This window comes from Chinchilla lanigera, unplaced genomic scaffold, assembly GCF_000276665.1.
Source record: "Chinchilla lanigera isolate Chin_1 unplaced genomic scaffold, ChiLan1.0 scaffold00001, whole genome shotgun sequence".
In the NCBI taxonomy this organism is placed as follows: domain Eukaryota; kingdom Metazoa; phylum Chordata; class Mammalia; order Rodentia; family Chinchillidae; genus Chinchilla; species Chinchilla lanigera.
This window is the reverse complement of record NW_004955402.1, coordinates 953,309-977,038: the sequence shown is the minus strand read 5'-3', so window position 1 is coordinate 977,038 and position 23,730 is coordinate 953,309. Positions and strand designations below refer to the sequence as shown.

Below are 23,730 nucleotides of genomic sequence, written 5' to 3'. Positions count from 1 at the left end.
GAGTTAGATTCCTGAAACTGGAAGAAAAACAAACAAACAAACAAACAAACAAAACTGAACACAGAAAACACCTTTTAATTACATCAACTCAACATCTGCAACCACAAGAAATCCTGACTGGTAAAACCTACGTGCACATGTTAATTATAAATTTATGATACCCCATTCCTCCACATAGTAATTTGACCTCTGTATATTTTAATCTGTGCTGAGCTGTTTCCTGCTTGGACTCAGACTAAATTAATATGTACTGTATGAAATCCACCCTGTTTTATATAAGAAAGTGAAATATTTCTAAGTCATTTATTTTTAGCTTTTTAACATCTCCTATTAGCCATCTGTACAATGACAACAATACTACCTGCTTTTTTGTTCCGAATAATATAAAGAAATGTTAACACAAAAAGTGAAATTACTCTGAACATGTAAAAAAACTACAGTCTAAATAATGCATTATTTGTTCTCTCGCTGGAGAAAAAGTTAGAAATAGAAAGTATTTGTGGATATATATATATTTTTTGTACTGAGACTCAAACACAGGACCTTGTGCTTGCTAGGCAGGTGCTATGCTGCTGAGCTATAGCCTCAGCTCCAATTTCTGGATATTTCAGAATGTGTTCACACACCCATTTTAAAAGGAAAAATCCAAGCTGGGCATGGTGGCACACACCTGTAGTCCTAGTACCCAGGAGGCTGAGGCAGGAGGATCGTTGTGAATTCGAGACCAGCCTGAACTGCATAGCAAGACCCTGTCCCAAAAAGACAAAAACAAAAAAAAAAAACAAAAAAACGGAAAAGCCCAGTTTCTTGGTGCAGGCAACGCACCCGGTCTGCAGCCTTGTCCAGAGCCGCTGTCCACTGCCGAGGAATGAGTGCTCTGCTCGCTCTGCACGGCCATGCTTTGAGTGCTGATGTGAACCTCGCTCGTGTGCACCCCGCTCGGCACAGGGAGGCCTGTGACCACCCCTTCCTCTCCTATACGTGCACCACAACCCTTCAGAGCCCTGGCGGATGGGAGATGCGGACCTGGTTCCCTCCACCCAGCTCTCCAGGGCCCAGCACTGGTCCTGCCCACCGTGCTGCTGGGCAGCAGCAGCCCTCACCAGGCGAAGCCACCACCGTCAACCCAACCATAACCCTGTCAGGGGAGCCGCGGCTCAGAACGGCTGAAGAGCACTGCTGGCTCCCTGCGGGTGGGAGCAGACCGAAGATGAGGACACAGGGGCTGGGGATTTAGCTCGGCGGCAAAGCGCCTGCCTGGCAAGCGTGAGGTCATGAGTTCGACTCCCAGTACCAGAAAAAAAAAAAAAGATGAGGACACAGCAGATAGGAGGACTCAAAAGACAGGGTGCCCCTGGCTCTGGGACGCGGCAGGCACCAGGGGGCGCGAAGAGACCACCGGCCCCAGGGCTCTGATCGCCTCAGAAACAGCTGGGCAGATCTACTTCATGCCGCTCAAGTGAGCTCCCACAGATCTCTACGGACGTCGATACACACAAGGGAAGAACAGAATCAACGCCTGGAGCTGACTGCAGGTGGAGGGTACCGACCCTGGCGCTCAGGAATCAACGCCTGGAGCTGACTGCAGGTGGAGGGTACCGGCCCTGGCGCTCAGGAATCAACGCCTGGAGCAGACTGCAGATGGAGGGTACCGGCCCTGGCGCTCAGGAATCAACGCCTGGAGCAGACTGCAGATGGAGGGTACCGGCCCTGGCGCTCAGGGTCACTACGCCAGGGCTCTGCATTTTCCACCTGTTAGACTTACACACACGATGTCTGACGTTCGAAGTCCGGATGAGCTATCTTTCTAAAAGTCTCAGGAAACTGTCGTCCGGCCCCACCCTCAATCTCCACGCAGCGTCTGGGTCAGAGCTGGGGAGGGACCGCGTCCGAGGGCAGATGTCTGCTCCGCTCGTCTCGTCGTGGGACCCAAGCTCCCCCAGGAAAGCAGGGCTGGAAGGCTGTCATTCTATGACTGCAGGAGCTCGTAGCTTTGGGAGAAAAGGTCTGAGGTGACCCTGCAGGGAGGACTACCCGACCACGCCACCCACGCCTGCCGCAGCAACTCCCTCTCCGCCCTTCCCCAGTGCACACCCACATGCTCGCTCACCCCGGTGTGCACGGCTGCCTCCCCACAGGAGAAGCCCTACTGTGCCCACTTTCTGGGGCGTGCCCAGGTCTCCAGGACAGGCCTCCCAGTGACCGCACATGGTCAATAAGCACATAAAGACATTCCACCACAAGTGTTTAAAGCCTCAGTCTCTTCAACAGAGCTTTTGAAAAGGAAGCATAACCAGAGGGAAAGTTGTTGAGAAGGAAGCTGGCATCTTCTCTAAATCCCAAATCCTCCGGCACTTGGGCAGACCCTGCACCTGAGCTGCTCAGCAGCATACACTCCGGTTAGAACACCAGCCCCTCACATCCACACCAGCAGCTCCATGCCACGGTCAGCTGGCAGACGGTACGATTACTAATAAATACAAGTGAAAGGGACAAGAAATGCATCCCAAATACCCTGGAGAAGACATGAAGTAACTCAGAACCGGACAAGTCAACAAGCTCAGCAGCATCACAAGCTGTGCAGTGGCCGTGTGCAGGGCCCAGGGCCAGCTCCCCACATGCCCGCAGCCATGCGCTGCCCGCCCTGTGTCCTATCACCCCACAGCGAGCTCTAAGGTTCCCAACCACCCAGAAAACAAAAAGGCTGAAAGCGGAGACCACACCCATCTCTGTAATGCTATGAACAATTCCAACGGCCTCCGGGAGCCAACAGGCTTTGGGGTCAGCTGTTCTCCCCTCCTATCTGTGATACAGTCATGTGTTCTCACAGCAACACACCCCACAGGCTCAAGTACCTGCCCCAGCTCCCCGGAGTGAGGACACGGCCAGCCCAGCCCCCACTGGTCCCCAAGACACAAGGGCATACCTCACTCCGAGGCCTCAGCCCTAACCACCCAAGAGACCTCAGCAGAGCTACAGACTGGGGGTTCCCGCGGGGCAGAGGCCCCAGCACAGCTGGGCCCATGGACCCCCAGTCACAGGAGCCAAAACCCCTCGCCACCCCCTGCTGCTCTGAGGGAGACTCTGTCATTACAACTCAAAGCTATGGTTTAATTTCTCAGCATAAGCTCCGAAATGTGTTCACGCTTCCCTGAGTACGTGATATGGTCCTTTGGTGGGACAGCATGACAAGCAACGAATAGACTCACTCCAGACTCTTGCTTCCAAGTCAGCACAACGTGGCCTCTCTTCCATCCCAGTGTAATTCTGCTTTTCTTAAACCACCCGGCTGAGCCCCGGCCTCTACACATCTCTACTTTTTCTTGAACTATCTGTTCCTCACGGTACTGAGACAGTTTAGAGGAGTGGCCCAAGATGTCCTGTTTATTCTTCTGAGCAGCAGTACAGGTGTATCAGCGGAGTGTTTCTGGGTTGCTCTAGTCCTCGACCGATGTTCTCATCTCTACGGTGCAGAGCAGTCACTGCCTTTACAGCTCTGTTACTCTTACATGAACTCAGCACGAGCCAGGTCACGCTAAGATTTACTGGAGTGCAGACACTGCACACCAGTGAACACCTCTAAGGGTTTGACTGTGACCACGTTTACTCCACTGCAGATATTTTAACCTTACCAAGTCTATTTTTACCAAACAATATCCCTCTCCAGGGATGAAATCAAATCCTAATTCAGCAACAGATCAATGTAGAATAGTTGAGAACCAATAAATACCAAAATTAAACAAGCTCAATTAAATATGTGACTAGAAAGCTCAGGGTTTTTGTTAACAGAAAAAGCAAATGAGTTATTTGGAAGTAATTACACATTTTTCTGGTTTGGGAGACAAACTTCTGTGAATTCTATTTCAGTGTCTGACTGAAGTTCTGCTTGCACAAATGTAGTAACAGACGCCAGCGGGCTGCAGCGGGGCGGGCAGGCCCTGACTGAGGCCAGGCGGCAACCAGCTCCACGTCCGACAGGGCTCCTCTGCCAGCGCTGGGGGCTGCTTGACACGGGCAGTGCCGCCGGCTCTCGCCTTCTTGAGAAACAAACCAAATCTCCTCTCTTCACCCCACGTCCAGTGCTCAGAGGATGGTTACATTCCTGTCGGCTCACACACGAGTGGGCCGTTTCTCCTTCAATCCCCCTTGCATTTTAAGGCCGTGGTTTACCCGCCTCCACCCCAGGCACAGTCTGGGAAGAACCTTTCCACATCTTTCCCGTCAAATGCTCTTGGGAAACCTTTAGCAGGGTCGGCAGTGGGCAGGGCAGCGACGCCTGGGCACAGAGGCTGTGTGATTCTGAGCGAGTGTTCTGCCTGCATACCGCAGCCACAGCAAAAATAGAGACCAAACAGAGAAAGGCAGGTGCAAGACCGGGAAGTTCCACCTGAGGGACAACCTCATTTATCCCACAAATAGCAGCCACACCAACTTCTGGTGGCCGGTTCTTTCGGTCGCCGCTTGGGGGTACAAACCCACTTCGGGTCTAGAATTTCCAGGCCACTTCACGCCACAGCTGTGTCTCTGGTGGTGCTAGAGTCAGAGCTGGTTAAACACACTTCCCCTGAGGAAGACACATACAGGCAGACACAGCCTTCCTCACACTGAGATCCTCTGGTAAGGGTCTCGTTCAAGACAGAGGGAGCACAGAGATTTCACTCTACAGCTACGCTTTCCGGCACAAGGCTGACTGGAAGGACGTAAGTCACTTAGTAAAGCTTTCCAGCAGTTACTTTGATTATAGCCTAAAATATATTCATGATCTCTGAAAAATTCTAACAAGCCATGCTAATTTCTATGCCATCTGCTTACTCCATAGCTTCAGTATCTGGTAAAACATTAGCAACTGAAGGCCAACTAACTCTAATTTGCATTTGGAAGTTGCCCTGGCATCCTCGCGTTTCACTACATTTGGGTAAGACTGACTGACGAGTTTTAGGACAGACCTTGTGTGAGTGAGAGTTGTCTAAACAGCTGGATGTCAAGATACTAGATTAATCTACTTTTTTTTTTATTTTGCAAATTTCTTTTTTGGCCTTTTTGTGTTTTTTTTTTTGGTTTTTCTCCGGTACCGGGAACCGAACTCACAACCTTGCGCTTGCCAGGCAGGCGCTTTGCCACTGAGCTAAATCCCCAGCCCCTTTTTTGGCCTTTTTGAACCAGGGTTTCACTATGCAGTTCAGGCTGGCCTTGAACTCACTCTGTAGCCCAGGCTTACCTCAAACTTGCAGCAATTCTCCTGCCTCAGCCTCTTAAGTGCTGGGATTACAGGCATGCATCACCACACTCAGTTTGATAATTAATCTACTTTTAAACAGCTTTAGCTACCAGCATTAGCAGAGAGAACTACGTTCCCTTCCATAGGACAACTTAAAAAAATTCTGGGAAATGAAAGACCAAAAAATCCAATTTATTTCTCAGTATGACAGAAGGCAAAGATGAATAAATCATTCAACATTAAGTTTTTCATAACAAAATCATTACAATCTAATTTATACTTTTTTAATTTTTAAAATCAAAATAGGTAAGTTGTTTAAGAATATATATCCTTATGATTATACTTTCTTAAAATCCAACCAGAACTGTGCAGAACTATACATTAAATAACAAAGGATAATACTAAAAAATCTTAAGTCAAGATAAAAACTGCTCACTGTGATGAAAACTGGGCAGAAATGGGAACCGAAATATGTAAGGACAAGAAGTTAATATAGAAAAAGTGTTAAAAATCTTTGCTAGAGATTTTTTTAAATCAATATTTAATTCAACACTGTTGCCATCTCACCTGTTTAAGAGAATTACAGCCGGAAAGTACATTTTAAGTGTTGATGAGGGTTGGGACAGGGAGGAAATAATAAATGAACCCAACCAGTATTTCAAATTGAATCCTGCGCATGAGTACTCTTTTAAAAAACAAGGGGCCGGGGATGTAGCTCAGTGGCACAGGAGCCTGCCTGGCAAGCACAAGGTCCTGAGTTCGATTCCTGGTACCAAAAAAAAAATTCTTAGTAAATTTTGCTGAAATGATCAAAATTCCATCAGCTTTGTACAGTTGTTCATTCAAATGGCTGACTGAACAATCAGCTGAAAAAGAAGCAGAGTAAGCCAGGTATGGTGGTGCACGCCTATAATCCCAGTACTCGGGAGGCTAAGGTAGTTGTGAGTTTGAGACCAGCCTGGGCTACAAAGTGAGCTTAAGGCCAGCCTGAACTGCATAGCGAGACTTTGTCTCAAAAAGACAAAAAAAAAAAAAAAGAAAGCAGAGTAACTCAGGTGAAATTAAGAGTTTTAGAAATGCTGAATAATCGCAACTTTGAAGTAAAATGTAACAATAGGCACACTTGTCAAGTAGAAATGCAGGCACTTTCAAGAGGAACTTAGAGGGCTGGGGATCTAGCTCAGTGGCACAGCGCCTGCTTGGCAAGCACAACATAGTGAGTTCGATTCCCGGTACCGGGAGAAAAAAAAAAACAAACAGCAAGAGGAACTTAGAATAAAAGTGAAGCGCACCCTCTTGTTTCACTCTGTTTCCATTACACAGTCCTAAACTTGCAGGCGTAAGACAGGCGAAGACCGAGCTTCCCTCAGCTGAGGGAGTGCTGTGGTTTGGAAGAACCCCTGTGGCTAGACCCGGGGCAGAGCCAGACTGTGTCCCCAGAGCTCTCTGGCCCACTGTTCGGTCTGGAGCCCCAGCCCTGGGGCGGGCGCTGGTGGGGGCCTCGCTCTTGCCCAAGTGCTTGCGCTCTGGTGCTCTGTCTGCTCTGAGGGGCCAGCAGCGTGGACGCAGAGCCAGAGCCTCGGAAGGGGCCTGAGGGAGGGCAGGGGAGGGAGCCGAGGGAGCGCTGCCCCGCCCTTTCCCACAGTGCGGTGACAGTTCTGAGGGGACGAGGCGGGCTCCGGCTCTGCTCTCCATCTCACTGTTGGGACTCACAGACAAGGAACCAGACAGCGTGCAGGCACAGCCCCTGAGCTCACTGGCTTCTCTCCCCGCCAGCCGCCCGCACAGGGAGGACCTTGCTCTCGCCTGCTCGCCTCGCCTCTGTCACCCGCCCTCCAGGCCCAGGGTGCCCGATCCCACTGGCCTGTGTGGACCTGCGCTGTCCCAGTCTCCTGAGCTCGGACACGGCCTTGCAGAGGGTGACTGTCACAGGCTCCGCCTGCATCAGTGCACGACCCTGACGCCGTTGGGAGGTGATGGAAACTCAGGGGTGGGCGCAGTGAAGGAGAGGTCATGGGCAGCCTGGTCCCACCTTGTCCCGGCCCCTCCTCTGCTCCCTGCTTCCACAAGGTGAGCAGTGTTGACAACAGCAGGGCGGCCGACCCCGACGGAAGCTGTGCTCCTCGGAGCGAGCAGTCGGAAAGCCGAGTACCCAGCCCCACGCACAGCACATGCCCGGCTCCCCGCTCGGGTGCTGGGGACGAGGCCCACCACTGCTGCCTTCACGCAACTTCAGCGAGGTCACTCCTGGGCCTCAGGGTCCCTGGCCTGGGTCAGATGCCCGGATGGGCCCACCGTACTCACAGAGGTCCTGACTGCCACCACGACCCGGCCAGGCCCTGTGAGCCTGTCGACATGTGCCCCGAGAACAGCGGGCCACACGTGGGCTGCTGAGGCCTCAATGGATCGAGGTGTGGGGGCCGGAATGGCAGCCACCCGACACGTGGAGTACACGTGGCTGGGGTGGTGCAGGCCTAGGTCCAGCACCATCACACTGCACTGAAGCCCCAGCTCGCTTTTATTTTATTTTATTTTTATCTTTTGGTCTCTTTTTGAAACAGGGTTTCACTATGCAGTTCAGGCTGGCCTTGAGCTCACTTTGTAGTCCAGGCTGGTCTCAAATGCCCAACGATCCTCCTGCCTCAGCCTCCTGAGTGCTGGGATTACAGGCGTGCACCACCACGTTCGGCTTCGTCTTTATTTTTTGAGATAGAGTCTCACTATGCCTTTAAGTTGCCTGGCCTGCCTCTTTCTTTTCCTTTCCCATTTTCCTTCCTCCTTCCCTCCCTCCCTTTCTCTGTTTCTCCTTCCTCCCTTCCTTCCTCTTTCTTGTGGCAGGAATAAAACCCAGGACCCATGCACACCCAGCAAGCTCTACTGCTGAGCGTGGTGGGGTTGTCTCCAGCCCGCCACTGTGGCTATCAACACAAGCACTGCCATCAGTGGCCACGTTAGGTCCCTGCATGTGAGCAAACTCGCTCTGCCACAGGCCCAGCCCTGCAAGTGGCGCCTCCTCACCCACAGCACGCCAAGACCCAGCGCCTGGAACCCAGCCTGCGTCCCGCCAGGTCCTCCCTGGCCTGGGCTGCACAGCGGCCTCCTGGCTCAAGCACCCTCTGTGTTGCTGGCTATCTCTATTTATTTTTTGTTGTTTTTTTGTTTTGTTTTATTTCTGGTTCTCTTCTGGTACCGGGAATTGAACTCACGACCTGCGCTTGCCAGGCAGGTGCTTTGCTGCTGAGCTAAATCCCCAGCCCCTGCTGGCTATCTCTACAAGTTGGAAAGCAGAGTTCTGGCTCCTCCGAGCACGCGGGTGCTGAGTTCGTTCAAGTTTGTGCTGGCTTTCCTAAAACACACAGAGGAGGCAAAGGGCGGCCCTGATGGACGGGAGAAAGGCAGGACGGGTTGAGTTACAGCCACAGTGCCGGCCCATTGCTCAGCCTCCCACGGGACTGGCAGGAGGCCTCTCAGAGGCCCAGGCCAGGAGGCCCAGGCCTCGGGCTCTACGAGGGGATTCAAGTCAGGGCAGCGCCAGGGATGAGGGCGGGAGGCCGGGGGAGCTGAGCTAGGGCAGTCAGTTGCCTCCTTCAGCCACCCCTGGCCCCACGGTCAGGGGATGAGTCTGCAGCCTGGAGGCTATCACCACACTACAGGCACCAACAGGACGCCCGGCTGACAGCTTCCAGAAGGGAGGCAGTGGTGCCGGGAGGAGCAGAGGACAGAACCCGGAAGAGGAAGTTAAGCCGTCAGCCGCAGGGAGTGCAGTGTGCACGCTGTTAACTCCAGCTACGCAGCAGGCTGATGCAGGAGGAACCCTGGTTCAGGGCCAGCCCCAACCTAGCAGGACCCTCTCTCAAAATAAAATAAAGATGGACTGGGGATGTAGCTCAGCACTCCCTGGGTTCAATCCCTGGCACCGCAAAGAAAAATAAATAAAAAATAAATGGCACCCACAAGAAGCCACAGCCCACACGAGGACAGCAGACATCACCCCGTCAGAAAATCAGAACCGGGACCCAATCTGCCAAGCTGCCAGGGAGCCTGAGCCGCTTCGCTACAGCACAGCTCAGCCCCACGCGCGGACTCATGCCCAGCTCAGCGCCACCATGGAGACAGCACGTGCCAGGGGAGGACTCTCAGCCCGCCAAGCACAGAAGGCCTTGGAAATGACCAAGCTCAAATGCAGCCTATGCCGGGCGTGGTGGTGCATGCCTGTCACCCCAGCCCTCAGAAGGTCGAGCCAGGAGGACTGCCAGATGAGTTTGAAGTCAGCCTGAACGACAGAGAGATCTTGTCTCAAAAAATCACCCCCTAAAAAAGGAAAGAAGTCCCCCACATGCCTTACAAAACTGTGATAAAGAGAGCTCGGGACGCCTCACAACACACAGTGAGCACGGTGCTCCTTCCTCCCTCAGGGGCGCCACCGACCGACTAGGAGGTTCCCCCTCACAGAGGCTTTCCGCCACGAGGCTGCAGCGCGGCAGTCTCACTCCCGTGCCCTGGGCCGATGAGTCTCCCCTGGCAACCTGGCGAGTCCTTCTTTCCCTCTTACACGCGTGACTGTATCTCTACTCAGCTGGGTTACGGCAGGCTTTGGCCAGTGCTTTGTATACAGTGCCCTTCTGTCGTAAAAGCAATGATGCCCAGCGCCTGCCCGCCCTGCCTCTCGGCCCCTCCCAGACCTCTGCAGGAGCCTCGGAATGAACAACACCTCGACACCCCTTCTAACTCAGCCGCAGTGCGTCTCTTCAGGCTTCACCCAGTCTTTCACACTCATGGTCACTGCCAATACTAAATAATAGCTAAAAGGGATTTGGAACGATCTTAACGTTACTCCCAGGCTCCCTCACATGACCACGCCTAGTCAGATCCCGGCTTCCCCGAGCAATCAGAAATGGGGCCCCTCCCGCCTGTGCCCTAAGCCCTCCCTATGGACACCTACAGAAGAGGCGCAGGGAGGGCAGGAAGCAGGGGCCACGACAAGTGGACCCCACCAATTCTGGGTGTTTGTGTCCCACTTGGAGCAAAACCTTATGAAAATTTTGGCTTTATAAAGTGGATCCAGATGGTTGACACCTCAGGTTCGCTTTTCCTAGGCGGCTTCTTCCTTGAGTGATCCCAGCACCGGTCAGAACGCTGGCGATGCCGGATGCCAATGATACGACACAGCACACCCACCTCTTTCGCACTCTTGATCTTGGTCAGGAACGTGTGGAGCTCCATGGTCTCCGCAAAGAGAGCACGGCACACGGCCTGGTAATGGTTTGCTGCCTCCGACTCGGCCGGAAGATGAGCAGCACACATCTACGGGAGAGGAGAATGAAGCAAAGGAAATCGTGATTATTTGGAATTTTTGGTGTCTTAAAAACAGACAGAGCCAGGTGTGGTGGTGCATGTCTGTATCCTGGCACCCTGGGAGGCTGAGGCAGGAGGTTCCTAAGTTTGAGCCCAGCTGGAGCACCTCATGTAGCTCACTATGCTGACCCCAAAGCCCACCTGACACAGCCAGTGCATCTGTATTTTCATTTCAGACAGCAAGGTAATTCGTGTCACCCCAGCGTCAGCGCACCAGGTCATCAGGAGTCTACACAGTTGTGCGGGAAACGTCCACTGAGAGACACCCATGTCTCTTACGGGTGACAGCACGGGTGAGCGGACAGGCGTTTCCATGTGGAAGGGACTGGAGGAGCGCACAAGTCCAGGTGGGGACGGAGGAGCCCAGCCTCTCCTGAGGATGACAGCTGGGCGACTCACCCTGCCGCGCACCTCGTGTGACATCGCATGAACAGCAGAAGGCCACATGGCTGTGCATCCCCTGCATCTCGTAGTAAGGAAACAGGTGATGGAAGGGGGCACCTGGCCACGGCCACCGGCACCACGAGGCGGAAGACTGCGACTCCAGCCTGGTGCCTGCGGACCCTCGGGGACCTCTGGCAGGGAGGGGTGCAGGGCGGGGATGGGGAGGAGGCGGCAGGCGGGGGCGGGGGGCGCTGCAAGCCGCGGGGTGACCTCCAGTTCACTGTCCTTGGCTCGCGAGGCCCATAAACCCCCAGCCTGCGGGAAGAGGCCATTTCACAGCAGGCGAGGCGTGCGGACCACTGGCACCACGGCCTCTGTCGGCAGAGACGCCACACAAGGACCAAGGTTTCCTGCTGCTCCCGTGCCACACACCACGGCTGGGTGTGAAGCGCTTCGCCCCTCAGGCAGGGGTCGCCCACCCTCCCTCACTCCACGGCTGGCATTGTTCAGGGGAGGAGGGAGAGTGGGCGTGGGGGCCGGCACATGATGTGTCGGATACAGGGCCCTGCTCGAGCAGGTGCTCACACTCTCCCAAACCTGACCTTAGTGCAATTACTGAAAACACACATTTCTCTTTATTCTCAGCATTTCTACCAATCAAAGCGTAAAACTGTCCCGTAGTTTATGTCCTCACACTGAGGCTCTGCGCGTTTTCTTACAGTAGGCATCTCACGCGGTTTAAAATTTCTTCTCCGAGACTCCCTGACACGGCTTGGCTGTCACAGGGGAAGGGCAACTTCTGCACAGTTCCGAAGAGCTCAGGGGCTCAAGGAGACTGAGAAGTGAAGATCTCACAGCGGAGCATGAGCAGCTGCCAGTGCGCACAGCACACACTGGGGCTCAGTTACTTTTGTGTAAAGAAAGACAAACTTGAGTCATCTGAAGGAAAACGGGTGCACCTCGAGACCAGAATGTTAATGCAATCAGTCAGACAGACACCCAAGCTTAAACATCACACGGTCCTCTTATGTGAGAAACCCCAAATACAAGCAGACAGAAATGTGAAGGCAACAGGAAACAGGACGACGGACCTTTCTCAGTTGGGAAGGGGGTGAAGAGGGAGGGAAGGGGCGGGCAACCGGAGGGAAAAGGAATCAAGCTGTGCTCCGTGCAGACACCAACTCCCCAGGGACAGCATCATCACTGTACTGCAAACGTGGGCTCAAAACAAAACTGAGAGCATGGATAACCGTGAAAAAGAGGAGGCGCATCCCCGGGCCCAGTGCCTCCACAGGGCCGCGAGAGGGGCAGTCAGCAGCCTGAGACAGGGCCCACGTCACCATCTCCTCGTTCTTTACATCTGTGCGGACTTCACTTCATGGAGAAAAGGACGTGAGTAAACGAAGGATAAAGGAAACAACTGCACCAGAAATCTTTTCTGGGTATTTCTTGGAGAGGGCCTGGCTTGGTGACTACTGCTTCTGAGGAAATAAGCGGAAAGGGTGAGATCTGGACGCTGGGTTCTTCTTCCGCAGTACTGGGGTGGAACCAGGCCTCGTGGGCAAGGAGAGAGAGCGTGCCCTGCAGCCCTCACCCTCCTGCGGATTCGCATGAGCTCCGAGGAGAGCACCCGTTCCAGTTCTGACACGACTCTGGGCCTGTAATGTAGCCCGACCCCTCGTCAGGGGCCTGGAGCCCTGGAGTGAGTCCCAGCAGCCGCCTCGTGTGTCCCGGCGCAGAGCGTAAAGACAGGGGCAGCGTGCGATGAGACGGGATGCAGAGCGTCTGCTCGCAAGAACCTGAAAACAAACACACCCGAGCCCGCTGTGTGTCATTTGGACGAGGCTCACGAGTTTCACGTTCTCTCCCGGCCACATCTTCAGATAATTCCCATTTTCTCTTCTAGCAATGGAGTCAGTCTACAAACTGAAGTCTTCAGCCCAGCAACCAAACCACAGGTGCGTGCGTGTCCCTCTGCCATGAGCAGCGGGTCCCAGCCTTTAGAATTTCAGTGCACTTGTTGGTGTCTCAGCAGCTACCCTCCCTTCACAACACACTGTCACAGATGTGGGGATTTACAGGCCAGTTCTGATTAGCACAGAAGCCAAGAAACAAGAGTGAGGGTACAAGAAATGGGGTCAACTGCTGAGTGGACTTGAAGCTCACAGGTTTCCTCCCCTCTGTAAGACCTGTCTTTTTAAGCACCATGGCACTTTCTTAATGCATTTTTCATATGGTGATGGCAGTAAGTTAGGACAAAAATAACAGCTCAAATTAAAAATGATAGAAGTGCCCATTCAAATGGCTGAATGTCCACCGTTTTCAGTGGTCAACACATTTACCGAACGCTGCTGAGCCAGACTTTGGAGATTCCCACCCACTCCACCCCACCTCGGCCCTGGGGTGAGCGAGGAGGAAACCGCAGTCCCCCTCGCCATCCGCCTGGAATCACTGCTCTCAGGAGAACAGCAGGGCCGTCTGGGGCTGTGGACTCCGCGTAGCCTCTCCTGGGCTCTACTTACACGCACCCCACCCCGCTCCTGCTACACACACTCCCACCGGAACGTGCACATGGACGCAGGCTCAGTTGTGTCCTGCGCACGCACTCACCACCACCTCTGCAGTCACCCTCCTCCCTGCCACCTCCACCCGGCTCAGGGTCCTCCTGCCAAGGGAGGGAGCAGGCGGGGCTGGTCTCTCTGGGTCAGCTGATTCCACCTAACACAATGTCCTCCCAGTGTGTGTTTCTAAAAATTAAAACTTAACACCTAGAAAAAGTGAAGTGAATAGAGTAGCAAAGTTTAGTTTGTGGGCATGGGGGTACTTTACCGCGTGCGTTAAGGGTTTAGCACTAGTATGTTGAGAACTGAAGGCCACACCTCAATTCTCTAAGACCCAGCACTCGCAGGCTCTCCCATCCCTCAGTGCTCACCCGGGGGACCACACGCTTTTCCACGGCCAGATTTGCCCGAGAGGAACTCCCAACCCCACCAAGCCGCTGCACTCAAGCCCTGGGGAGGAGGTCAGGGAGGCAGGGACGCCATCGCTGCCAGGTGACACTTGGAGGCCACGTGTGACCCTCAGTCCTGGCGCTGGACAGAGGTGGACAGACGTGGTATGCTGGGTCAGGGTCAGCTGCAAAGGCCTTGAGGGCCACACCACATGCTGAATCACCATCCCATGTTTCTTTTATTCCAGGGTTTCTGTTTTGTATTTTAGTACTGGGGATTGAGTCCAGGGACCTGTGCACTGGGCTACATCCCACCCCTTTACTCTGAGACACAGTTTTTACTCTGAGACAGGGTCTCCCTATGCTGCCCAGGCTGGACTCCAACTTGCCACCCTCCTGCCTCAGCCTCCCAGGCGCTGTGATCACAGGCTCTGTTTGTACCTTCATGACATCGCGGTAGGAGCAGATGGCCCCTGGCTGCCACCGGCCCTCGTCCTCGTCCTCAGCACCCTCGTCCGCCGCCCCGTAGCCCTCGTCATGGCTGCCGCCGGCCTCAGTCGTGTTGGCCATGCGGTCGATGAGCTGCTCCAGCGGCGGGCTCAGCTCGCGCTCCTCGTTCTCCTTCAGGCCATAGTCCAGGGCCTTGTAGATGATGATGCCCAGGGACTCGATCACCTGCAGCACAGAGATGGCAACGCCCAGCGGCTGAGGGCGGCCTGGCCACCCCAGGCGCCGAGACCCACCACACCCATCAGGAGGGCTCAGCAGCCCCCCACACACACACACCAAAACACCTCCGACCAAGTTCTGTGGCTTCCTCACAGTAGCACACAACGCAACCTGCACGCCCTCTTTATATTCTCTTAAATTTATACAAAATATTTTTCTCTCGGCTGGGAGTGGGGGGCACCCTGGGGTCCTCCCACGTGGCAGGAGGACTGCAAACCGAAGCCTAGTGCGGGAAACTGATGCAGAAGGCCCCGTCTGCAGAAGGCCCCGTCTGCGGAAGGGTTAGCGCAGTGTGAGGCCCCGAGCCTCATCCTCAGCACCAGCAGGGAAAGCAATATTCTCCATTCATATAAAATACTAACGAGGTTCAAGCTGATCAAAGCCATCTATGATAAATCAACAGCTAACATCACACTAAATGGTCAAAAACGGAAAGCTTTTACTTGAAAATCAGGAACAAGACAAGGATGTTCACTGTCACCACTCCTACTCAATATAGTTCTGGAAATACTGGCTACAGCAATTAGACAAGAGAGAGAAATAAAAGGCGTAAGGATAGGAAGAGAAGAAGTGAAAATGTCATTATTAGCAGATGACATGATACTCTACATAGAAGACCCCAAAAACTCCACCAAAAGGCTCATGGATTTAATAACCAAATCCAGTAGCTAGCTGGATACAAAGTGAACACTCAAATGTCAATAGCATTTCTGTACACAAGTAACAAACAGACTGAGAGAGAAATTAGGGAAACCACACCTTTCACAATAACATCTAAAAAGATGAAATATTTAGGAATCAATCTAACAAAAGAAGTAAAAGATCTATATAGTGAAAATTACAGTACTCTGAAAAAAGAGATCAAAGAAGATATCAGAAAATGGAAAGATATTCCTTGCTCATAGAGAGGAAGAACCAACATTGTGAAAATGGCCATACTCCCAAAATTGTTGTACAGATTCAATGCAATCCCAATTGAAATGCCATTAATATACCTCACAGATCTAGAGAAAACACTCCTAAAGTTCATCTGGAACCAGAAGAGGCCTAGAATAGCAAAAGCAATCTTGGGAAACAAAGGAAAGGCAGGAGGCATTACAATTCCTGACTTAAAATTATATTACAAAGTTACTGTGATAAAATCAGCATGGTACTGGCACAAAAACAGGCCTGAAGATCCATGGAACAGATTAGAAGATACAGATACAACTGCAAACACACTCAGTCACCTTATCTTCAACAAAGGGCCCAACATGTTCAATGGAAGGAAGATAGTCTCTTTAATAAATGATGCTGGAAGAACTGGCTTTCCACATGCCGAAGACTAAAACTAGACCCATGTCTTTCACCATGCACTAAATTAAAGTCAAAATGGATGAAATATCTAAATATTAAAACAGAAACACTAAATTTATTGGAAGAGAAAGTAGGTAAAAATTTTGATGACACTGGGGTAGGCAGAGAGTTCTTGAACAAAAACCAAACTGCATGGGAAATTCAAAGAATCAATAACTGGGATCTCATCTTATTGAAAACTTTTTGCACATCTAAAGAAATCACCAATAAAGTAAAAAGAAAACCCATGAAGTGGGAAAAAAATTTAGCCAACTGTCCCTCAGACAAAGGACTTCTATCTAGGACATATAAAGAAATAAAAGAAATCAGGTCTCCCAAATTCAAAGACCCAATCCAAAAATGGGCATCTGAGATGAATACACACTGCTCTAATGAAGAGATACTAATGGCGAATAAATACATGAAAAAATGTTCAACATCATTAGTCATTCGAGAAATGCAAATTAAAACAACACTGAGATTCCATCTCACCCCAGAAAGAATGGCTATCATCAAGAAATCAAGCAGTAACAAATGCTGGAGAAAGGAACCCTACTCCACTGCTGGTAGACTGGTGAAACCACTGTGGAAATCAATTTGGAGATTCCTCACAAAACTAGGATTGGAAGTTCCCTTTAACCCAGCTATTTCCCTTCTAGGTATTTTCCCAGAAGAATTAAAGACATCATACCACAGCGATATATGTGCACCCATGTTTATAGCAGCACAATTTGTAATAGCTAAATTTTGGAAACAACCCAGATGCCCATCCACTGAAGAATGGATTAAAAAAGTTGCGGTATTTTTATACAGTGAAGTATTACTCAGCTATTAAAAAAAGATAAACTTGAGGCTTTTGTAGGTAAATGGATGCAACTAGAGACCATACTCATAAGTGAAATAAATCAGACCCACGTGTGTAAACATCATATTGTCTCTTCAGTGTAGGAAACTGAAAGACTAGGTAAAACTCAAAATGTACAACAGATGATAGGACAGGGAAAGAAACTGCTCAAAGGAAGGAATGACTGGGATGAGGGAAAGAATAAAAAAGAAAGAAGGCAAAACATAAATGTATATATGAATAGCTGCAATGACTGTATTGCTGATGTCTGATGGTGTACTGAAGTGAACAGTTAATGCTCACAATTTTTTATGTTCTGATCGACTTTGCATGCTTGTGTCTGGTGGTCTGAGCAACTGATTTGAAGGTAACAATATGCAATGGAATTACAGTGATGAACTCCTACCATCTTGTCTAGTGAAACTCTCTAATATCTCTAATGTTTATTGAAGAATTATTTTCTCAATCTCTTTAATGGTTTGAGCAATCTTTCATTCTTACATCAGATAATCTGAGGATAGCGGTATGCAACGTAACAACCACTGTTGATTTGTATTAATTTGTCTCAATACCCTGAATCACTTTGAATGTTTTTGCTTTGATTTGTTTATGTTCGTGATACTGGTATGCTGCTATTGTTCTATTTTTTTGTTTGTTTCTCATGAACTACTCTCTTTTTTTCTTTTAACTCTCTTTAAAATAATAAAAAAAAAATACTAGTGAGGTTGATGTCCCAAATTTATCCAAAATACTTTGAGACTGGACAGAGGGCTGAGGACGTAGCTCAGAGGCGGTGCACAGCCTGGGTTCCTTCCCTGCATCTCAAAATGACAAAGCAGACCAACGCTGAGAGCAGGCGAGCCATCAAAGGGCTCTTTTTCCTCAACTCACGAGCCCAAACCAACAACATCTGCACCACACGCCCTGCTCCCTCCCAGGACCTACAAAGGGGGCCTTCTCAGCCAGGCCTACGGGGGCGCACAGAGACCCAAGCCCACCCCACCACCCACCGGGCAGGTGAGCGCAGCCTGAGTCCTCAGCACCAGCCCCCTGCTCAGGAAGGCCTGCACGCACAGCCTGCAGCCAGGCAGATGGAGGGGCAGCCGTGAGCAGCGCCGTCACAGAGGGCTGTGGCCCCACACAAGCCTGCTGAGGCCCTCGGGCCAGGGCTGGCCCAGTGTGCCAGCCTGGGCTCCACGCTGCCCTGATGGCTTTCGGTGCTCTGCGCCTTGCCCTCGGGATGGGGTGACAGCGGTACCTGGATGCCCCCCAAAGCCTCACGCAGTTGGAGGTGGGCCTCTTTGGAGGTGGCTGATCTACAGTGTGTGATTGATTCCTGTGCAACGCTGGGATTAAGGGTGGGCGATTATTCGGTCAGTCCCCCCGTCAGTTTGGCACTGCCCTAAACCCAGAAGTGTGGATACAACGCAAGGGACATAGAGAGGCTTGTCGTCTCCCTCGCTTGTTGCTTCTGCTACCTTCTGGCCACTAGGAGCTGTTTCTCCTCTGCGAAGCCATGCTGCCTCAGAGCCGGCCGGGTATGGACCAAAACCTCTACACACCATGAACCCAATAACCCTTTTCCTCTTTCACTTTGGGCGCTGGGTATTTTGTCTGGCAACATGACAAGTAACCAAGACAGATGGGATGAACCCCGTCCTGTCCAGCACTGCACCTCCAATGGGCAGACTGGCCTCAAGGGCTGGAGCCGGCTGAGTGGAGAGCACGTGCTTAGCATGTGCAGCCGTGACTTTGATCCCAACCCCATTGAAGGGAAAAGAGTGCCTGCAGTTGCAGAGGAGAGTGTGGACTTGGACTGTTTTCTTGTTTTGTGGTTTTGAGACTAAGTTCACTATGTAGTCCAGGATGACCTTGAACCCACTACATAGTCTAGGCTGACCTCAAACTCATGGTGATCTCCCTGCCTCAGCCTCCCAAGTGCTGGGATTAGAGGAGTGCACCACCACACCTGGCCGAATTTGCACTTTTTTGAGCAATGCTGGAGCAGCAGGGCTCTGGGGCCCTGAGAACAGAACAGTGTACTCTGCACTGTGAGACAGATGCGAGCCTTCGGGGGCTGGAGCTCAGATGCTACCGTGTGGAACTTCAATATCCCCCAAAGGCTGGCAACAAGGCTCAGTCCTCAGCCAGGGCTGCTGGGAGGTGTGTGACTTCAAGGGCTGGGACTGTGGGGAGGTCTGCAGGGAGCAGGGGTGTGCCCCGGACAGGGCATGCAGATCTTCTGCGGCCGTACTGCCTGGCAGGGCTGCCTGCCTCATGGCTTCCTGACCAGGGACTGGACCCTCGGGACTGGGCCCTGGGCATCTCTATCCTCTCGGGTTCATTACCTCAGGTGTGTCAACAGCAAGCCGAGTAACACACCAGCAAAGAAGAAAGAGCCAAAAATCAATAATCTAAACTTTCACCTCAGCACATTTGGGGAGAAATAGTAACTTAAATCCAAAGTAAGCAGAAGACAAGAAAATCGTAGAGAGCAGAAATCAATGAAATTGCAATAAGAAATCAATAGGAAAATAAAGGAAATTAAAAGCTGGTTCTCTGTAAAGGTCAATATAATCAACTGTCAGCAAAATGAAAGGGTACAAATTACCAGCAACAGAACAAAGGAAAGGACACCCCACACCCAGGTCCCCTGGTGCTGAAGGAGGAACACCTGAACTGCACCATGCCCACAACTGGACCACCCGGAGGGACAGGCCAAGTCCTGCAAAGACAGGGCCAGCCAATCCGACCCCAGAGGAAACAGACCGCTCAACAATCACAGACTCAGCCGGGTATGGTGGCACATGCCTGTAATCCCAGCACTCAGGAGGCTGAGGCAGGAGGATCCTTGAGAGTTTGAGGCCAGCCTGGGCTACGAAGTGAGCTCAAAATCAGGCTGAATTGCATAGTGAGACCCTGTCTCAAAAAGAAAAGAAAACACACTGTCCACAAATTACTTGACTGTCTATACAGACAATCAGAATCAACAAGAAACTCTTAGAATAGGGAATTACAACAAGGTTATAAGATGTAACGTTAGTATCCAAAACAAGACACAAGGGAGACTGAAATTAAACACACAATGCTATTTACATGAGCACCCCCAAAAGTGACACGCTGAGGTATAAATCTAACAAAACACACACCAGGCCTGCATGAGGAATCCCAAGAGACCCTGAGAAGTAAAGTCAAAGAATGGAGTGGGAGGCGGCCCCTGTCCGTGGACAGGAAGACTACTGCTACCAAGACGCCTGCTCCTCCCAGCCTCAACTACGGGGCCAGTGCAGCCCCAGCCAAAGTGCAGTTGCTGCTGTTGCAGGTATGAGGCACCAACTGCCAGGTGTGGAGAGGAGAAGACTCTGAAGAGCCAACACAACCTCACTGCAGTGCTGGGCCCGGTGAGGGCTGGTCTCCAGCGGTGGCACCAGCGAGACCCCGGCCCCAGCAGCCCCCACCTGGTGCATCCGTCAGCAGCCTGGTCCACGGCGGGGAACAAGGGAGAGGGCCCCGGGCCAAGGGGTGGGGTCTTGGGAGCTGCTGCCCTGGGAAGGGACTGGCACAGTCCTGTGGGCCTGTTAGCTTCCACGACAGAGCGATGGCTTCCTGCTTGTCCTCCGACCGCCCTCTGGGTTCGCCCACGTCCGGAATGCCACTTGCCATGGGCTCTCACCACCGCAGGCGGAGGCCTGCACCACGCTCTGGAGCCCAGAACTTCGGGTCAGGGGACAACATGAGCAGGAAACAGCCAGGGCCCCGAGGGGAAGAGCTGTCAGCAGGAACTGTTGGCCCCACGCTCCGCCGTGAGGGAACCCAGCGCCCCACATTCTGTGAGCTGTAGGTTGGCTACAGCTCCAATGTGGGAGCTGACTGTGGGGCTGTGACTTTGTTTTTATGCCTCGCATTAGGCTTTTGTTTACTTAAGCTAGAAGGTTCTGCACATGCAGCTCAAGGAGGAATCGAGTAGGGTTCTCAGCCGCTGAGAGTCTGACTCTCCCGACGGCTGCTCTCATCCGCTGCTCCGGCGGTAGCCACGCCCACCTTGCCTCTGGCGGCTCAGGGTCACCTTCTGGCGCCTGGCACCCTGAGATGGGTTATTCCCACCGTGGCCAGGTTACCGGCCGGTTCACACTGTGACCAGCACCCACACCACAGCTGTTGGAGGGCGGAGGGGCGTGGGCCCCGACAAATCCGCTCCCAAGTCACGGTGCCGCGCGCTGGCTGGGCCCTCCCAGGCTGGGCGGGCAGGGCCTCGGATGAAGGTCGAGCCTGCGTCGCCCTCCGGCCTCCTGCTGTCCAGCACAGCGCGCCCCTACTCCAAGGCCCCCTCTGTCCCACAGGCTGCTCTGGGTGCTCTGCGTCTCGCCACACAGCCTTTCAGCACAGCAAGGCCTTCTCAACTACACGGCACAGGAGACCCCTCCGCAGGGGCTGTGGACGCCCAGCCGCCAGAGAAGCCCAGACCAAGCTCTTCAGCACGGCCCTGGGCCAAGGACAAGGAGCGGCCCCCAGAGAAGTTACTGAGGCACAGGAGAATTTGGCCCGACCGGCTCACACGGTTAGACACACTAATTTTAGAAGCTCGTTGTCCAAAACACGTGGGAAGCAGTGAGAGAAACGCAGTGTCAGATCTGAACTGTTCCTCTGCGTTAGCAGTCATGGGGCAGCTGGAAAATCACTGTGCCCACCCTGGGCGTTGGCAGCAGGTCCCTGGTGTTTCCAGCGCCTCTGACACGCGTGACTGTGGACACAGCCCCCGCCTCCGGTCTGAGTCACCACAGCGAGTGTGGCAGCATGGACACTGGTTCTCGGGCGGGAACAGAGACCCTGACCAGTGCCTCCTACTCCCCGCGCCAGCTGCCACGCACTGGGCACCACGAGGGGTGCAACACTGACCCGGTCTCACGGGGTGACAGCAGCACCTGAACCCACACCGAGGCGCCACTGGGTCTGCACCACCCGGCCACACCACGTCTTCCTGACCCCAAGTCACTCCTGTTGTCACCCCCCCACGCTGACCGTCACTCCTGGAGGGTCTGAGACCGTGCTCATCCCCTCCTGGGCAGGGACGGAGCAGGACCCCGCTCACTGCCTGCCACACGCCCGGGGCCCTGCTGTACTCAGAGCAGGTGCACGGTCTGCCAAACCCAGGCTGCAGTGGCGATCTGATTAGACAGGCGACGGCCGCCATCGGGGCTGCAACACGGCGCCCAGCCTGTCCGTCCACACCACCGACAGCAGCTGCTCCTGCCTTTGTCCTCAGCCTCGCTGCCAAAGCCCGCACCCCGCTACAGATGTACAGCAGAAGCAGCATCAACTCTCCCAGGCCCCACCACCAGGCCAGCGGGCGCAGGAGCACGTTTTCCCTGATGCATCACAACCCGGGCAGCAGGTGTCCTCACCACCTCACACAGGGGACAGACCCAGGTGTGGCGGTGCACACCAGCAGTCCCCGCCACCGTGGAGGCAGAGACAGAGCAGCCGTGAGCCCAGGAGTCCAAGGCCAGGCTGGGCAACATAACGAGATCCCACCAGAAAGGAAAGAAAGAGACGGGGAGGGAGAGAAAGGAAGGAAGAGGAGGGAAGGAGGAAGGAACCGAGCTTGGAAGGAAGCCGTGAAATCACACAGAACGTCAGGCAGCCGGTAGGAGAGCCAGGGCTCCAGCGGGCTCTGTCCCTCACGGGACTGGCAGGCACAGTCCACCACAGCACCGAGCGTGTGCCTGAGCAGCACCTGGCGGCCAGCGCAGAACCCGACCTGCGCACAGTGTGACTGCAGGGCAGACCGCGAGTGCTTCCGATGCACACTATGCATGTGGGCACGCTGCCCGGGTCTGAGGCCTCAGAATCGCCGAGGCAGGGACGCCTCGGTCTACGCCTCTGTCTACGCCTCGGCCATCGTCGTGGCACCACACTCGCCACGTGCGGACAGCTCTCCTTCCCGGTGTGGACGGTGCCTTCCAGGTTCATTTCACAGTCGGCTCACCCGTTTCAGCTGGACCACTCATCTCAGCTTAGCAAATCGCTAAAAATCTGGATCTAACACATCAGCCACCACTCCCAGATTTATAAAACCAGCCAATCTGGCTGTGCATTTTGAGCCCTCAGACACTTCCCTTAAAGTCCCATGAGTCAGTCCTAAGTAAAACGCCTCACAGCAGCGGGTCACTCAGCCCCTAAAAGCCTCGCCTTGTAACAAGCAGTCCACACATCACCTTGCTCACAGCAGTAGCGAGGCGATGCCTCGTGCAGTCTGCACACGCGGGGAGCCCAGCTCCCGAAAGCACAGCCCCTCAGCCACCCAGCTAGCACTCACACTCGAGTTCCTTCGCCCCGTCACAGTCCATGGACACCGGCCACGAGCAGACAGCGCAGCCGTGGGCAACGACGCAGAGAAGAGGCGAGGCCGGGGCCTGTGCAGAGCATGGAGAAGTCCCCGCACAGCACCCCGGGTCGTGGGAGGGGAGCACACAGGGCTAGGGCTAGGGTTAGGGTCAGGGTCAGGGTCAGGGTCAGGGTTAGTGTTAGGGTTAGGGTTAGAGTTAGGGTGATACAGGGTTAGGGTTAGGGTCAGGGTCGGGGTCAGGGTCGGGGTTAGGGTTAGGGTCAGACAGGGTTAGGGTCAGGGTCGGGGTCAGGGTTAGGGTCAGACAGGGTTAGGGTCAGGGTCAGGGTCAGGGTCGGGGTCAGGGTCAGGGTTAGGGTTAGGGTTAGGGGCAGACAGGGTCAGGGTTAGGGTCAGGGTCAGGGTCAGGGTCAGGGTCTGGGTCGGGGTCAGGGTTAGGGTTAGGGTCAGACAGCGTTAGGGTTAGGGTTAGGGTTAGGGTCAGGGTCAGGGTTAGGGTTAGAGTTAGGGTGATACAGGGTTAGGGTTAGGGTTAGAGTTAGGGTGATACAGGGTTAGGGTTAGGGTTA

The 23,730-nt window shown here is 53.3% G+C and overlaps 1 protein-coding gene across 4 annotated transcripts in view; it reads right to left on the bottom strand.

The window, feature by feature from the left end:
- Spire1 (spire-type actin nucleation factor 1) overlaps positions 1–23,730 on the bottom strand; it is a 90,610-nt gene that overhangs the window by 34,301 nt on the left and 32,579 nt on the right. For all 4 annotated transcript variants that reach the window (XM_005372557.1, XM_005372559.1, XM_005372558.1 and 1 more), the window contains exons 2-3: positions 14,349–14,582; positions 10,397–10,522 (exon numbers count right to left, since the gene is read on the bottom strand). In XM_005372557.1, coding sequence (XP_005372614.1) covers positions 10,397–10,522; positions 14,349–14,477 — 255 coding nt within the window. In that variant the 5' untranslated portion in view covers positions 14,478–14,582. The remainder of the gene's footprint in view (positions 1–10,396; positions 10,523–14,348; positions 14,583–23,730) is intronic.